General features: G+C 35.0%; 1 protein-coding gene across 1 annotated transcript; it reads right to left on the bottom strand.

Annotated features, from left to right (window-relative positions):
• Positions 1–12,729: 12,729 nt before the first annotated feature.
• Positions 12,730–16,265, bottom strand: LOC127934742 (rhombotin-2). Its single transcript, XM_052532313.1, has 3 exons — positions 15,686–16,265; positions 14,445–14,660; positions 12,730–13,314 (listed from the first exon to the last, which is right to left on the bottom strand). The coding sequence occupies exons 1-3, from the start codon at positions 15,724–15,726 to the stop codon at positions 13,092–13,094; spliced, it is 480 nt and encodes a 159-aa protein (XP_052388273.1). The 5' UTR covers positions 15,727–16,265; the 3' UTR covers positions 12,730–13,091.
• Positions 16,266–19,127: the final 2,862 nt, after the last annotated feature.

Below are 19,127 nucleotides of genomic sequence, written 5' to 3'. Positions count from 1 at the left end.
AAATGTCATGTTTCGTGTTTTAAACGAAAATATTTGTAACAATTCCATTATTACTCAATCAAAATGCTTTACAGTAATGTTGTAAGGTAGAATATATATATATATATATATATATATATATATATATATATATATATATATATATATATATATATATATATATATATATATATATATATAAATCCAATAGTAACTCTCATTTAATTGAAATAGTAAACTTGTAATTGCAAAATATTACAAAAAATTATAACTTTTTCATCCTTATAGGACTTATAATCTTATATATGTATATATAAGATTATAAGTCCTATAAGGATGAAAAAGTTATAATCTTATATATGTATATATAAGATTATAAGTCCTATAAGGATGAAAAAGTTATAATTTTTTTGTAATATTTTGCAATTACAAGTTTACTATTTCAATTAAATGAGAGTTACTATTGGATGTTAGAGGGAATAGTTGAGTTGTAAGAGTAAGTTAAAAGGGTGAAATCATACATGATGACCACCTTCCTGAGGTCACTTAAGTTGTAAGACTTTCTTTTTTTCTTTTTTATTTATTTATTTGTTTATTTTATTTTTATTTTTTTGCATTGATGTATTTGCATGTTTTAATCAAATGTAAACATTTTTCTGTATTTTTCTGTTTTAATATTACAAGTGCCCAAATTACTGAAAATAATGAGTGATATGACCAGTTTTTTCTCTAATGAAGTGGCAAATTTTAGAATAAGAAAGCCATAATATGTGAGACCATATTATTGACTTGAACCTGTGATTTTTTGCATTGCTTGTGCTATGCATTAGTTGAACTACAAGAACCATTGTATTTTAAAAGAAAGTGTGCACCAATATTTATTACTTTCAGCAATATTTATCCTACATTTATTTTGTAAGTCTGTAATTTTTTTTTTACTTTATTCAAATTATACCATACAAGCACACAGACATTGTCAGAACAACAACAACAAAAGATTTAACCATTACAATATATTCTATTCACATACATTCTGGAAAATGTCTTTTCTAATCAGTTTATGAGTTGATTTTTATTTATTTTTTTTGCTAAACTTATTCGACAGTTTCTGAAAGGCAAAACGACTCCCAAGACCATTTATTAAAATAGATTAATATCTTTTTGATTTGCTGAGTTTTTCTGTAAAAATTACACACATTTTATTTCATTTTATTTCATTATATCTTCTCCAATTAGAAAATTATTTGCAAGGAGAGAAGCCTAAGTCAGTGGTCACCGTCTGTGAGTATCCATCAACAAAATTTTGTTCTGTCTATCTAATTTCATCTTTGACCTTCCTGTCAAGTTCAAGAATCGACAGGGGGGTAAAATAATACACCAGATCAATTTGGACCTGTACCTTGAATCCTGGCTAGTTTATACAGCCCTTAAGGATGATTACAGGAATGCTGGGATTGGGAATTTGTGAAACTAACAGAATGATTGGCAAAAAACTGCCCCTCAATTTAGTGCTCATATCACAAACGGCAGTGCTGCTGCATCTCTCAGTATTCCTCTTGTCATGTTTTTGGAATGATGGATATAAGAGTGACTTGTTCTGTCTTTATTCCCTCTTTACTCAGTTCAGTTACTCACCTCCTCTACACAGTAAATAGATGCTATTCAACTGAAGAAATTTGTTTTTCAAAGACTCTGCAAACTTATCAATTAATATTCCATATACTGTATATATGTACAAATAAAAAAATCAATAAAGTGATCACTGAAGTAAATTACAATGATGCTGGAAACACATTACAAAATACATGAAGCTAATCTTGTCTGCGAGTATGGAGGTGTCTGAGAAGGAGTCTCATAGAGATATTTAATTGAATTCACATGAGATGGGCAGGAACCCTGTCATCTGATGAGCTGATTGAATTAGGAGCAGTAGTTCTACTGATCTCTAATTGAATAAGAGCACCAAAAGAGACAAAATGTGCACTATTCTCCCAGTTTCTAAATGCTGATGCTCCCTCCAAATATCTCACCAAACGCTTTTTGTGTAGTCGTGTATAGGAAAATCTAGTATTCCTTTGATCATTCATTTCATTTTAAAGTTAATTTTAAATATAAAGGTTTTAATACTGGCACAGGAGTAATTATGATTAAGCTAGCTATATGATAACAGCTAACAACACAGCTATTTATAATCTTACACCAAAATAAGAAAAATAAAAATATATATATCTTTCTTTCATTTCATTATGAAGTTAAAATTCTTTAATAATAAATTATTTATGTGATACTGCCCTGTTTGACCTAAACATAAATTATTTTGGTCTCATATTCTCAAAAGTATGAGGGTTTCAAAATGTTATCATTATTAATAAAAGGCATATTGATATTGTTATATCGTCCATTTCAGTTCACCCCATCATTTATGTTTACTAAAGGAATAGTTGCTTTAGTATTGCTGGAAATGTACTCAGCCTTAGGCCTTTATTATTAGCATTGTAGTGAAATATAGACTGGTATTTTTTCAAGAAGTGACGGTTTAAAGATAAAATGCCTTAATGATGGATTTGTTTCTTACAAACATGCATCTTTTGTTGACGCACTGGAGTCGTGTTGATTACTGGTGGAATACTGTGATTTTATCAGCTGTCTGGACTCTCATTTTGACGGCACCCATTCACTGCAGAGGATCCGTTGGTGAGCAAATGTTGTGATGCTAAAGTTCTCCAAATCTATTTTGATGAAGAAACATCTTTGATGGCCTGACGGTGAGTAAAGAGTCCGCAAATTTTCGGTTTTGGGTGAATTCTCCCTCTTACCTCACTCATTCTTTGCCACATACGCGTAGACCATTTCACCACAGACCAAGCACTGAACACAAACTAACCACAACTGATGATCAAAAAAAGTATATAATGAACTGTTATTAGATTGCAGACACTATGTGGTTTGCTTTGGCTTTAGAGATCACAGAATGATGGAGATCTGAATTACTAAAACAAGAGAAGAAATGTGGAATCAAATATAGTGCTGACTGGGTCTGTCAGCAAGAATCGGTTAGTTAACTTTATCTTCAGGCTGAAGTGGACGTGATGACATCATGATGTGTGTTTCCAGAGAGCCCCTGATTGCTGTCTCTAGATCGGTCTTTTTTAAGAGATTCCTCAGTGGAATCTATTCAACTCTATTCAACTTATGTGTGTGTTAGGTTTCAACTGGGTTAAAAGTGCAATATAATAATTCTGAAAACAAGCTAAAAATGGGATTTAAGATGAGCTAGACAGAGGCTTGGCTACCTGATATTCCTCTCCAGCAACAAATATATAAAAGTGCTGAGGTCAAGCTCAATTCTCTGCTTTCTAAAAGTGATTCTGCATCCCCCCCGATCAAAAACAGACTTTTGAATAATTTTACTGCTGCAGTTAATTGAATAAGGTATTCAACTGTCTTCCATGTCTTAACATAAAAGCTGTGTATATGCTTGAAAAACAAATACCCCTCATCTGACATGTACATCTCTGGTGATGGATACAGTTCATGAGAACACTGGGCAACAAGAAGATCAATTTGAAGAAATAAAATCAGAGTCTTCTAAAGTACAACTTTTAATTCTCCAACTCCCCAGACTGAATCTTTAAAGTCACTTATGTATTAAAAAAACTGAAGGTGTGTTTCTTAAACGTCTGCCCATGTTAAATATCCAAAGTGCAACAGCAAGCACCGACTTTCCAAGTGGATTTCCCATTCCAATTCCCATTTCCTTCATAAATACAGTATTGTTCAAAATAATAGCAGTACAATGTGACTAACCAGAATAATCAAGGTTTTTAGTATATTTTTTATTGCTACGTGGCAAACAAGTTACCAGTAGGTTCAGTAGATTGTCAGAAAACAAACAAGACCCAGCATTCATGATATGCACGCTCTTAAGGCTGTGCAATTGGGCAATTAGTTGAAAGGGGTGTGTTCAAAAAAATAGCAGTGTCTACCTTTGACTGTACAAACTCAAAACTATTTTGTACAAACATTTTTTTTTTTTCTGGGATTTAGCAATCCTGTGAATAACTAAACTAATATTTAGTTGTATGACCACAGTTTTTTAAAACTGCTTGACATCTGTGTGGCATGGAGTCAACCAACTTGTGGCACCTCTCAGCTGTTATTCCACTCCATGATTCTTTAACAACATTTCACAATTCATTCACATTTCTTGGTTTTGCTTCAGAAACAGCATTTTTGATATCACCCCACAAGTTCTCAATTGGATTAAGGTCTGGAGATTGGGCTGGCCACTCCATAACATTAATTTTGTTGGTTTGGAACCAAGACTTTGCCCGTTTACTAGTGTGTTTTGGGTCATTGTCTTGTTGAAACAACCATTTCAAGGGCATGTCCTCTTCAGCATAGGGCAACATGACCTCTTCAAGTATTTTAACATATGCAAACTGATCCATGATCCCTGGTATGCGATAAATAGGCCCAACACCATAGTAGGAGAAACATGCCCATATCATGATGCTTGCACCTCCATGCTTCACTGTCTTCACTGTGTACTGTGGCTTGAATTCAGAGTTTGGGGGTCATCTCACAAACTGCCTGTGGCCCTTGGACCCAAAAAGAACAATTTTACTCTCATCAGTCCACAAAATGTTCCTCCATTTCTCTTTAGGCCAGTTGATGTGTTCTTTGGCAAATTGTAACCTCTTCTGCACATGCCTTTTTTTTAACAGAGGGACTTTGCGGGGGATTCTTGAAAATAGATTAGCTTCACACAGACGTCTTCTAACTGTCACAGTACTTACAGGTAACTCCAGACTGTCTTTGATCATCCTGGAGGTGATCATTGGCTGAGCCTTTGCCATTCTGGTTATTCTTCTATCCATTTTGATGGTTGTCTTCTGTTTTCTTCCACGTCTCTCTGGTTTTGCTCTCCTTTTTAAGGCATTGGAGATCATTTTAGCTGAACAGCCTATCATTTTTTGCACCTCTTTATAGGTTTTCCCCTCTCTAATCAACTTTTTAATCAAAGTACGCTGTTCTTCTGAACAATGTCTTGAACGACCCATTTTCCTCAGCTTTCAAATGCATGTTCAACAAGTGTTGGCTTCATCCTTAAATAGGGGCCACCTGATTCACACCTGTTTCTTCACAAAATTGATGACCTCAGTGATTGAATGCCACACTGCTATTTTTTTGAACACACCCCTTTCAACTAATTCAACTAATTGCCCAATTGCACAGCCTTAAGAGCGTGCATATCATGAATGCTGGGTCTCATTTGTTTTCTGAGAATCTACTGAACCTACTGGTAACTTTTTTGCCACGTAGCAATAAAAAAATATACGAAAAACCTTGATTATTCTGGTTAGTCACATTGTACTGCTATTATTTTGAACAATACTGTATCTACTGCAACAAAAAGGGTTAAAACTGAATCGGTACCTACCAAAACAAAAAATGAAATTATTATATAACCGACATTTTATAATACAATTTACTACATAAAATTATACATAAAATGTCATATTTGTAAGGGCTCCCTAAAATGTCATGTTGAAAGGTTCCTTAAAATCTTGTAAACATTCCTATAGCAGTTTTACAAATACAACATTGTAATATTTGATGCAGTTTCTCACAGCACTTCTACAGGTGGTTCTACTGCACTGACCGCTGGGTCTGAGGTCACACTGAAGCAGGAACAGAGGACCTTCTCACCCAGTAATTATCAGGAATGTCCTGCGGAGACAAGACTGAGGCTCTTTCATACTCTAATGAAAGTCATGCTCCCTGTCTTAACATGGAAAGTGCCATGTCTCAATTTGACTATTCGAGGATGTAGAGGGCAAGACAGAGGGGCTGGCACATATGGGCCAACCCATCTCTCACAGTTAATCGGCACTGCTATGAAATATTTTCACTTTATTAATTAATCAATATCATTAGATAATGTCCAATAATGTATACATACCTTTAATGATTTAATGTTATATAATATATATATATATATATATATATATATATATATATATATATATATACATTTTTTCACAGAATAATTATTAATATAAAACAATTTTTTTGGTCAATGGCACGTAATGCCACATGACTCAGGTTTTTAGGTACTGGTTAAAGCTAAATGTTGAAGACAAAAGACCCTCTCATCCATTTTTTCTTCTTCACTTTACGCCTTAGGCTCACGCGCCCTGCCCACTGATAGCTTATTGAATTACAGCTAATATTTCAATTGATATCACATGGAACGAAAACTTTTTTTTCAGTCACCCTCTGGCTCAGGAATGCCTTCTGTTCGGTTTAAATGAGAAGAATGAACCTTAGTCTTGATTCCCAACGGTTCTGCTGTCAGTCTCATACTTGCTTTTATAGAACAGTGACTGGTTATTGTATATTAGGGAATGTAAATAATGTAATTATCATATATAATTATACAAGCCGTAATTGAGCTAGAGTCTTTTACTGTCACGTCAAAAAAAGGATCATTTTATATTTACAAAAGAGAAAGGCCATGGCACAGCTAAACAGAGTAGAGAAGGATTATGGGATATAGATACATTGTTCCCATATGAACCCATAAGACCAAGAACATATTGCAGTTCATTGGCTATTGTGTTCAGTACTGTATCCATAGCTTTGTATATATATATAAACTAACATGGATTAGTATTGTTTAGAGGAATGTGAATGCTTTTTTACTATGTGGCTATTTGTGTCTATCGTCTCATGAACTTGTTTTATTAATACTGACCGGTCTAAAGTGATTTCTTTTAAAGAAATGAGAGAAATGGAATCTATCATGTTTAGTGGTGCCATTATTTTCCTGAATGAATCAGTTTTTTTTATGAATCTGTTGAATGAAAGATTCAATGACTCGCTTCCTTATCGCAAACTACTGGACTAACAATTTATCTGCAGAAAGAGTCGCTGAAATTCCCCACCACAAATGCAACCTTTGGAGCATCAAATAAATATCTGAAATCCAGTTCAAAATGGAGAGCAATCTTCCACCGCAGTGTGGTCTGAAAATCACACATCCTCCTCATCTCTTGGTTCAGATTTATGTTACGGGCTTGTCTGTTAACTGTAAATCATCATAGACGGGGGGAAAAAATGGAGTGCTGTTTCTGTAAACAATTACATATTGTGCAAAATGTAGTATTGAGGCATCCTAGAAGACAATACAGAAGAACAAAATCCATGCAGATTTTAGTATCAAACAGAAAAGAGCTATAGAGATAAAGTGGAGTCAAAAAGTTGGAGAGAAAGATGCAGATGGAATAAATAATAGATTGTAGAAAATTCCCTAGATAATGAAAAACATTTCTTCCCTGATTGGGACTGGGTTTGGTTTAGTGATGTTTTATCACCCGTTCATTTTTTTCTAAACATTGGCCTGAGCCAGTTTTCTCAAAAAACATTTACTCTGTCATTATAGGCTTTGTCGAATTTTTCATAGTCACGTAAAATCATTTTGTTTCCTAATCCACATGTGCAAAATGATACCCAAGAGGTTGCCAGCCAAAAATAATTGCTGCAAATAACAAATCTATGGAACTCAATGGGCACATCAATATGGAGTTTCAAAAGACTATATGACAGCACCTTTGAACAAAGCATAGTCCGATCATAATGAACTGCAGATGCACATGTGGATGTTCTATGTACTTTACATTTTCCATGCCCAGATTTGTAGGTTTTTAAAGATCGCACCGCTGCAATCTGTCACAGCTTATAGATACTTTACTGTGGGTTTGATCTCAGTTTTGAAATTTCATAAGAACATTCATGCTTTATACGTTATGTGGGAACCACAGAATTAGACTGGAATCTCATCACATTCACTTGTATGAGCTCAGACATGCTTTTAAAGGAATAGTTCACCAAAAAAAGACAATTTGATTACAATGTACTCACCCACAGGCCATCCAAGATGAGCTTGTTTCTTCATCAAAACAGATTTTTGGAGAAATTTAGCATTACGTCACTTGCTCACCAATGGAGCCTTCAGAATGAGTGTCCAAACAGCTGATAAAAACATCACAATAATCCACCAGCAATCCACATGACTCCAGTCCATAAAGTACATCTTGTGAAGCGAAAAAACAAATCCATAATTAAGGCTTTTTCAGTATTAACCATTGCTTCTAGACAAAATATGAGTCCATAATAAGCCCATCCATAATAAATGAATCCCTGTTGTCCTCTCAGATCAGAAATGACACATTTGATAAGAACTGTTTCTGACTGTTTTTGCTTGTGAACTTTGCTTGATCTGTGCATAATTCTCCCCTGATTTAGATTAATTTTCACTGAAAAAGGGTAATATTTTGCATATAGATGACTAGTTGTAAGTAATTTTAGTTAGAAATTACTTTAGTTTAGAAGTCAAAATCATTTTAAAAGCGTCAAGTAATCATGTTTTTAGAGGTTGTTTGAACTCTAATTCTGACGGCACCCATTCACTGCAGAGGATCCATGGGTGAGCAAGTGATGTAATGCTACATTTCAATGAAGAAACAATCTCATCTACATCTTGGATGGCCTGAGGTTGAGTACATTTTCATTTTTCAGGCACATTTTTTTTAAATTTCAAAGTTTGAGTTTCTCATTGTCTTTTTTAACACTGTACATTTTCCAGATGGACGGTATGTTCAGTCAGCAGCTGAGATCTGATAGAGCCTTCAAGCTTTAGACAGCTGGACTCCAGACCAAGTTTTCTTCTTCCTCTTTTTTTTTTTTTTTTTTTTTTTTGGTCATTGCCTTTATCTGCCATCACACTAATATGTAATCCTTTTAGATGATGCACCCGAGATTCATATTCTTAGGTAAAGTCTAGCAGGACTGAAAGGTTTTCAAAGAGTCTTTTTGGCTCAAATGCCTTTAAAAACCTTTAATCTTCACCATCAGACAGGGCCTTACAGAAGAATCTCCAGTTGTGGTTCAGTCCAATCCAGAAACACGTACATATGGGGAGCATTTCAGTATAACTCCAGAAACATATGTAAAAGCCATCGATGGAATGGAAGAAGATTTATGTTGCACAGTAGAGCTGCATCAGCATCTCTCCTAATATATTCTCATACAGTAGTTTCATATAAAGAGCATTCTTGTGAGGATATATTGTTGAAGTCTATTTTGTTTGTCCAGCTGTTATGTGATTTCTTATCTGTATTTTGATGCTTTTGGTCATTCTGGACATATGTGATGCTCAGTTGAGCTCAGATTGTGATTGGTCATATAACTCAAATGAGAAACAGAGAAGTGATTCAAAATATTTAGGGTAACAAAAACTTTAATCAGGGATGTCACAGAGAAATTAGCTGCCTCAGGCATGTTTTACATACCACCATTCTTTTTTTCTGGGAATATCTTTAAAGTAATAGTTCACACAAAAATGAAAATTTGCTAAAAATGTCTATCCAAAAAGTAGATGAGTTTGTTATTGGATTTGGAGAAATGTAACATTGCTCACTGATGGATTGCCTGCAGTGAATGGGTTCCGTCAGAATAAATCCAATAGCTGATAAAAAAAATCATAATAATTCAGTATATCAGTTAATGTATTGTGAAGTGAAAAGCTGTGTGTTTGTAAAAAACTAGTCCATCAATATGCTATCTTAATTTTAAACCATCGCTTAAAACATGGCCAAAATACCAGACCATAATCCATAATAACGCTTCCCTAATTGAAAAAGTCCCTTTTTCCACCCCTTGTTGGATTTCCACTACATATTTTAGAACCGTTTTAACTTGTAAATGGTGATTGATCATGCATATTTCTCTCCCGTTTCAGATGAGAGGACTTTTCCACTGAAGAAAGCAATATCATAAATAGAGGACTCATATTTTAGCTGGAAGCAATGGTTTGAAGTTAAAAAAAAATCTTAATGATGGAGGTGTGAATTTATCCAATGGGGAAAATAAAATGAATTTACATCATGGATGACCTGAGTGTAAACGGAAAGAAATTTTTCATTTTTGGTATTCCTTCAACTGACGTCTTTTCAGAAATTAAACTCTCCCCTTACATTACAGTGTAAAAAATACAGTGGGTATGGAATAGAATAAGCCCCCTTTAAAGTAATCACATTTTGTAACTTTGCAGCCTAAAATGAAGACTTACACAGTTTTTTGCTCAATTTTGCTGTGTGCTTTGGGTCATTGTCATGTTGTAAGGTAAACTTTCTTCCCATTGAAAACTTTCTGGAAGACGGCAGCAGATTTTCTTCAAGAATTTGACTGTATTTTGCCCGATCCATTTTTCCTTCTATACTCATAAGTTCTCCCGTCCCTGCTGCAGAGAAACAGCCCCATAAGAGGATATTACCACCTCCATTTACTGTAGGAATGTTGTTATTTGGATGGGGAGCCAAATAATTAAATCTAATCTGCCTCAGAATCTTCAAGGTACATTTTAACAAAGCTCAGTCGTGATTTGCATGTAGCCTTTCTTGAGTGTCTTTTTTTCTTGCAACCCTCCCATACAAGCCATATTTGTAGACAATTTGTGATATTGTCACATGCACATAATCACCACTCTTTGTCATAAATTCTTGCATCAGCTTCAGTGTTGCTGTAGGCCTCTTGATCGCTTCTCTGAACAGTTTCCTGCCCTTTCATCCAGTTTGGAGTGACGTCCTGATCCAGGGAGGGTCTGTGTTCTACCAAATACCTTTCACTTCTTAATAATAGACTTCACTGTACTTCTAGGGATTGATGAAGCCTTTGACTTTTTTTTGTATCCTTCTCCTGACTTGTGCCTGTCCATAACTTTATCCCAGAGATCTTTTGACAGTGCCTTGCCACCCATAGTTGATTGTTTGCTTCAGTTGCACTACCAAGGACTGAAATGCTCCAGGAAAGCTCTTTTCATGCTGAGCTCATCAAAAGTAGTTGAAAATCAAATGGCTTTGTGTGCCATTGAGAAGGTGATACTTAGCTACACCTGATTGAGTTTATAAATCATTTTTAGGAGGAGGGGTAATCCTTTTTCCAACTCAGTGATTCTGTTTTTTATTTTTATTTATTTATTTTTGACATGTTGGTGTTATATCTTTCAGTTGGATGTTATAAGTTGAACTGAGTAAATACAGCAGGATAAACCAATAACTGTGTCCGTCTTTGCTTCTGGCTGCAAAGCAACAAAATGTGGTTATTTTAAAAGGGGTGATTCTTTTCTATACCCTCTGTATATTTATTTGTTTTTATATATTTACTGCTTATATACACCTTTTAAATGTGTTTTAAATATGTAAATCTATATCCATATAGATATGTATGTAAAATGCTGCATGATAAAGATGGTGAAAAGTGTAGGTATGTAAAATGTGTGAATGGCAAAATTTACTGTATAAAACCAACATTTCCCTAAAATAAAAATATTGTTCAGGAAAACTGAGTGTTTACCATCAATTATTATATAAAATGTTATGTCATCTCTAGTAAATTCAGATACCAAAACAATTGATATTTTAAGCGTTTTTTAATGCCTATTTGTTTGGATATTTGGCGCCCCCCTCTGTTTATAGCGAGAACACCAATGCCAATGATGAAGAGGAGCTTTTCACGGATTTTTACAGAGACGGCTGCAGCACAAAGGGGGCGTCTCACTGTTTCCACTCGTGGCATGGTGGCCTATTTTGAATCTTATTCATGAATGAGTGGAGGTACACTGCAGAAGTGGTACAACTTACACAGATGTCTGCAACTGTGTTGAGTAGTTGTGGTCAGTCTACCCAAACCAGGTTAATGAAGGCCATCCACTTCTGCTCTGTTAAGACTGTCTCAACATTGGCTTCTGGTAAAGCTCAACACCAGAACTCCTTCAAAGCTGGGCAGTGGGATGGAAAACACGTAATAGCATTCGAACTCTGTTTAGATCCTGCGGTGTTGCTTTACCACGACAAGGCTTTCCCCCTCACGCAGGTCTCCTGAACTCTGTGAACCCCAGAAAGGTATGAGTAGAAGGAACAATATAACATACATTATATATGATTTTTGTTGTTGTTGATGGCTTTTGAGTTAAGTTAAATGACTGGATGAATACATCAGTCATAAAGCATGTCCTAAAACACTTCCTAGTGTGATTTAGATTTGGATTATGGTTAAAAAGTTTGGGTCTGTAAGAATTTAAATTAATAAAGTTCATTTACAATGCTAAAAAAAAAGACTGCAAAGACAATTTAAAAATACTGTTCAACTGGACATTCTGTTTATCTAAGAATCCTAAAAGAGTTTGGATTCCACAAAAATATCAAAAACAAAGGAATGTTTCTTGAGCATCACATTAGAATGATTTCTGAAAGATCAATGCGACACTATTTGAAAATTCAGCTTTGCAATCACAGAAATAAATGACATTTTAAAATATATTCAATAGAAAACTGCTTTTATAATCTTTAAACGAATAAAGAGACTAAGAATACATAAAAAAAAAAACTTATGATCCCAATCTTTTACACATTACTTTATGTATTGTATTTTTTTTTCACTCACTTAAATAGCATTTATTGTAACACTTTTTTAAGCACCAATTCTCAAACTTAAGTAGTTGCTTATTAATGTTTATTTGGCTGTTAATTAGTACTTATTTGGCACATATTAATGCCTTATTATGCATTACCATATTTAATATCACTTAACCCTACCTTACCATACCTAAACGCACCAACTACCTTACTAACTATCAATAAGCAGCAAACTAGAAGTAGAATAGAAGAATCTAGAAAACCCAGTATCTCAATTCTGCATCTGTTTGCTTGGGGGCAATCATTTTCTTTATTCAGGATCAAAGAAAGATGTTTTCACATTTTACGGCAAGTGTGTTACTTCAAAACTATCAACACTATAGTCTGAATCTAACTTTCCATGAGAGTAACAAAGGGAATCTGCTTTTATTGCAATACATTACATACTGTATTTACGCCGTTGTTAAAAATATACCAATAGAAAACCAAGTGTATGTTGCTGGTGACAATGTTTCTCAAATATATGAGATGAAAATGTATAACACATCCATGGCACGGCTTCTGGAGCCAGAAAGGTCATTATTCTTTTTTAGTAAAGGGATTATTGCAAATGCTTCGGACTTCAGCAGGACACTACACCATGCTGCCATTCATTTTGGTCCACTCAAAAATGTCCTGCTCACACACAATGTCCGAATTGATGAGCAGGTAGCGATCGCCAACACAGAAGTGTTTCTGACAGGCAGCGCATTTGAAGCATTCGAGGTGATAGACTTTGTCGCGGACACGCATGGTCATTTCAAAGGCCCGGATTCTCTTTTCACAGGAAGCGCAGAGCCCGTCCTGACCAAACAGTCTGCAGAGAAGGAAACATAAATATTTATGCACTTTAAAGAAAAACATGCATACAATTCATATACTTATTAGACATAAATTAGGATTTGCCGATAATAAACTTGAACCCTATGAAGCTTATTTTAGCATATCTGACAAGCACATTTCTAAGACCTCTAAATCATTATCAAAACTTGGTAGAAAAACCAGTTCTACACAATCTAAAGACTACATGACGCCTCTGACTGATTTATCATATCATCCCCAACCCCCAGGTTTTTGTAGGGTACATGTCTCATTTTGCGGTGACATCTTTCCAGGTTTTTAATAAAATAAACATAAGAATAATGTTATATTGTTTTAATATTTAAAGTTGAATGCTTACCGGACTAAAGCAACTTAAGTTAAGTTGATTATCCATTCATCATTCTTAAGAGAAATAAATATGATTAATCAGGCTTCTGATGAATGTTTATTTGTACATCTCTCAATTATTATATTAAATTATATTTGCCCACCAAAATAAAAGCTCTAGAGCTTTGATCATAACACTAATATTATTGAGAGATATAGAGTGACAGCTGATATTTATATGCATGTAAATGTAAGCAGGCTGCTATACTACTACAAAGATCTCGATTTACATGGCAAGCTATAAAGAATTTCATCTTTTTGGACTTAAGAATATTAGCATCTGCACCAAATTGCAGTTTGTGTTTTTATTTTTTTTATTTTTTATAAAAGCCTGATGTACAGGTGCATCTCAATAAATTAGAATGTCATGGAAAAGTCCATTTATTTCAGTAATTCAACTCAAATTGTTAAACTAATGTTTATTTACAGTTAAAAGAACCAAAGGCTTTAACTACTTCAGTCTGTGTGTATTGAATTTATTTAATACACAAGTTTCATCATTTGAGTTGAATTACTGAAATGAACTTTTCCACGACATTTTAATGTATTGAGATGCACCTGTATTCAATATGAAGAGAGGGAGAGGGAAAAAAAAACAAATAAACAAACGCATGCTAACTTTGACTTTGTGTAAAGGCTTAATAGAATTTCTAATAAAATTCTAACTATTAGAACAAATGTTAGGCTTTACAAGGGTAATAAAGAATTAAAAGTTCATTTCAGGCCTGCCACTCGTACCTGAGGTAGTCTCTCCTGCACAGCTTCCTGCCAAGTTTGTAGTAAAGCCTGCGGCCCACCTCGCCTAAGCGGCAGCCGCAGAGGTCACAGCTCAGGCAGTCCTCGTGCCAGTACTGCTCGATGGCCTTGAGGAAGAAGCGGTCCCCGATGCTCTGCTGACATCCGCCACAGGTCAGCAGCGACGGCGGCATCTGAAGCACCTCGTCCACGGGTTCCCTGTGGAACACATTCAAATATGCGATGCACCATTATGAACACCAGATGGCGCCAGTACGTATTTTATTGAAACCGTATAAAATTAAATCGGTTTTGTGTGTTCGGATAAAACTGACAAACAGATGAGATAGCTACTATTTTTTTTAGATGTATTTGATTTATAAATAAATGTTTGCTTAAGCTGTAACTACTGTCACGTGATCACAAGGGAGAAGTGTTAAGTGCTGTAGGCAAATGAGGCGCTTTGGGTCACTGCACACAGACTTAAATTAGCCCATCTATTCCCACTGGTTAACATTTGTGACCAAATTTTACTTTTGAGTTGGAGATGACTAAAAATATTTCCTAACGCATTTTATACAGAATCGTTTTAAGTCTAGACTGTTTTGAGGTCATGTAAAAATTCACATTTACATAGTCACATGACCAGAGCTGTTTAATCCCCTCTGAATAATGTCTGTGCCAAAGCTTCGTTGAAGGAAGGGTGTAAAACATATCACAATGCATATATAGCCATATTTGGTTGCTACATATTATATTTGAAGGGTCTATTATGAATGTAGCCTACAGAGCATAAGTCATTAGTCACAATATGTGAATGTTAGTTAACCCATTCTATTAAGACTCATTTATTCACATTATTAAATCTTAGTATTGTTACATTAAATTAAACTACGTAAAGTTTTTCTTGGAATATCATTCTTATACCCCTAATAAAAAATAGTTAACAATAGAAAATTATGTTACTTTATTGCAACTTTGTTTACGATCTTACCAAATGTTAATTTATATGGCCTACTATATATTTTAGGAAATGCAGCGTTTTGGATAATAGAGAACACAAATTAGTTTAACTGGTGAAAACGCGATTAAATGAGTTAAGGAGACTTTAAATAAGTCCAAATGTGATTATTATAAATGTATTATCGTCTGATCACTAATATTGGCAAAATAAAATAATAATAATAATAATAAAAAAATAAACAAATGGAAACATTTAATGTATACATTAACATCTTACTTACTCGTTCGTTTCCAGTGTTTTCCGTTCAATTGTAGATGCCATATTAAATACTGTTTAAGAATAATTGACTATTACATTTGAAATGCGCACTTTCTGCCAAATATGTCCCACACTCGCCGTCTGCGGCGCTGAAAGACCATCAACGTCCTGCTAAATGAACTCCCTTCAGAGAAAAAAGCTTCAGAGATCTGGAGCACCTGCTTTGCTGCCTCTCAGTGCACTGAAGATCAACAACCTATAGCACACATTATGTCCCAAGTGCATCAACGTAGCTTCTTTGCATTAGAGTCTGTCTCCACGCATTCAACCCTCATCCTTTCCTATGTTGTTTCGGAAATAGTACGCGGTGACAGGCAGATGTCCCCCACCGCGCTGTTTAATTACTCCAGAGCAACGGCGTGATCGAGCTTGGTTTCTCCTCTGTGCTGCATTTTGTGCTGCAAGTCTCCACAGCACTGTCCCGTAGGGCTGCTCTCTGTGGTCCCGTTATTATAGGGTAGCAGGTATTTTTAAATGGCCCTGCCCCCTCAGTTTCTGCTTTCTTTTCCGACTTCCTGCTCACGACCGCTCGACAATGAGAGGAAATAGCGCTCTTTCATGCGCCAGACGGGTGACTACCAGTCAATTATAAACCCGCCGGCTCGTGACTGTAGGGCTCACGAGCTCTAACAGACAGGCTCCCTATCACATACCTGTGATCCAAACATCAAAGAGGTTTAGGAAAAAGATGCAGACACATAGGCTATAATTAACAATGCGTTAATGTTTATGAAAACACGCGGGAAATCCAAGGACACAGTAGTAATATAATATAAGGGGGACCTGGGCACGTTGTTACAAGGGTTGTTGCCCAACATTAGTTACGTAAATCAGATATAAACTAGTATTATAATGCTAGATTACATCTATTCTAATTTTAATAATAAATTATTTCATTTATATAATTTGTATTATTAAAATTGTTGTATAATTGTATAATAATTTGTATAATTTATTTTATTTATTTGATTAAATTTAATTTAGCTGTAAAGCTTATAATCTGTTTTTTTTTTTTTTTTTGTCCATGGCAATAATGTAGACATTCAAAAGATGTCTTTAAAAATACCCTAATAAAGGGGTTTCAAACTGGGAACACAAGAGGGGGTCTGTGGAAATGTTTAGCGCAAAACAGTGTTAAAAACATATAATGAAATGAAATAAATAATAAGAACATAGAGAATGCATGAATGAATCGTAAAACTAAATAAAATTACATTAAAACGAAGAAATATATATATATAACAGTACAATGAGTAGAAAATAACTTGTAATGTAACCTAAATTTTTTCCAAATAATATTTAACACATTTTCATAATATTTACTTTTTCTAGTATAAATTGGGCCTTCATACATGAAAACGTATAGCTGTCTTTTATATTGTGATTTTTATATTATTATGGAAGTCTCTCGCATGGGGTTACTCATCTATGAGGTCTGCTGTGGCATAGAAGATAGAAAACCTGTGCCCTAATTCACAATGTTCATGTACTGTTAAAGGCTTAATCATATGAAAACACATTATTCTGTAATTGCAATGCAACTAACAGACAAGTAAATGGCTCTTTTGAACCGTTTTCTCCTGATCTATCTCTTCACACTCATCTCTGCTTTATGTCGTTGGGGAAAACTCTTCTTATCTCCTGCCAGAGCAGTTCGGGTAGTGTCAGCAGCATACTGGGCCAGGAGATAAAACACCCCGCACAACACTGTTGGGACAAACATCATCAGTGCTCAGGGGTCTTCAGTGGCTGCATCTCAGCCAAATGTTGGCTGTGCCAATCTGGCCCTAACCCTGTGGGGTCAGTGATCGCCCTTCAGCTATAATTTGATTGTTTTACTATATTCTGACTCGAAAACTACATTTTATTCTAACAAATGTAAAGTTTTGTTGAAAGTGGGCACAATTTTTCTTTGAGTGCCAAAATACTTTCCTTTTTTTCATTCACTTTTGTTTAATATACATTTAATTAGCAAAATATAAAATGCCATATATTTTGTGAAAACCTTGATATAGTACTATTCAAGTGTTTGTAAAAAATTGCTGAAATAAATGCTCTTCATTGAGCGTTCTATTCATTAAACAACCACCCCCCCCCACAAAAAAAAAAAAAACATAACAAAACATAAAAAAATAAATGGAAGCAACAAAAACTGTTGATAATATTAAGAACCATTATTAATAACTGAACACCAATAATAATTGATAACCGAGCACCAAAATAGAAATTAGAATGATTTCTTGAGGATGTGACATTGAAGACTGGAGGATGCTGAAAATTCAGCTTTGCAATCACTGAAATAAATTACATTTTAAATTGTAATAATATTTCACAACATTACAGAAGCAACACACAGTATTTTTGAACAAATAAATGCAGCCTTTGTGAGAAAACATTCAAGAATGTGTGTGTGTTCTTATATGTACAACATTTAGAGAAACAGATTTCTGAATAATGCAGATGATAACATAAGTACAGCGTTTACTTGTTTGCTTCGACAGTTTGTTTTTTAATAGCTGTTAAACTGTGTGCATAAGGCGTCCACCATTTCCTGTGGATTGGACACAGCAAACCCAGAGGATGTACAGGAAATGAGCACAGATGAACCTCGGCAGGGGGTGGTATGAGCTGGCTGACTTCCTACTCGTTTCACTTGATCACCCTGCTGGACTCTGATTGGTTGGATAACTCCAGATGGCCCCCCCCCTTGCTAGAAGAAGGGCTTTTGAGACAGCGCTTCGGAAACCACTGAATGTCAACTCATCTACTTGGCAGGAAAAGATTTCTTAACTTTTGGGTAGGTTTCCTTCATAAATGGTTAGGGATGTAGTAAACATATCATGGCTTATGATGTCTCTATGTTATTAGCTTTTTTCTAAAAATGCGATGTGTTATACATTTAAAGAAAATCTGAGAGCCACTGTGAAGTCACATGACTTTCAGCCAAGCATGGTGACCCATACTCCAAATTTGTGTTATGCATTTAACCCATCCAAAATGTACACACACAGCAGTGAACACACACCTGGAGCAGTGGGCAGCCATTTATGCTGCAGTTGGTGGTTTGGTGCCTTGCTCAAGGGCACCTCAGTCATGGTGTTGCTGGCCCGGGACTCAAACCCACAACCCTAGGGTTAGGAGTCAAACGCTCTAACCACTAGGCCATGACTTCCCCAAGCAAGACAACGTATTGTGCAAAGTGCAAAATATTCTTTGTCTCAGGAATTTCAGGAAAACTGAACTCTTTTGTAGTTTCGTAGGAACAGAAACTGGAATAATCACAGAACAGAAATAAATTTAACACAAGCTTAATTGATGAAACCACATTCCCAAAACAATTAACATAAAACAATAATTTTAGATTTTAAATTGATTTTATTTTTTACATATCTGTTTTTAGGAAT

This window comes from Carassius gibelio, chromosome A18 (genome assembly GCF_023724105.1).
Source record: "Carassius gibelio isolate Cgi1373 ecotype wild population from Czech Republic chromosome A18, carGib1.2-hapl.c, whole genome shotgun sequence".
In the NCBI taxonomy this organism is placed as follows: Eukaryota; Metazoa; Chordata; class Actinopteri; order Cypriniformes; family Cyprinidae; genus Carassius; species Carassius gibelio.
The sequence above is the reverse complement of the archived record's forward strand: the minus strand, read 5'-3'. Positions and strand labels throughout refer to the sequence as shown.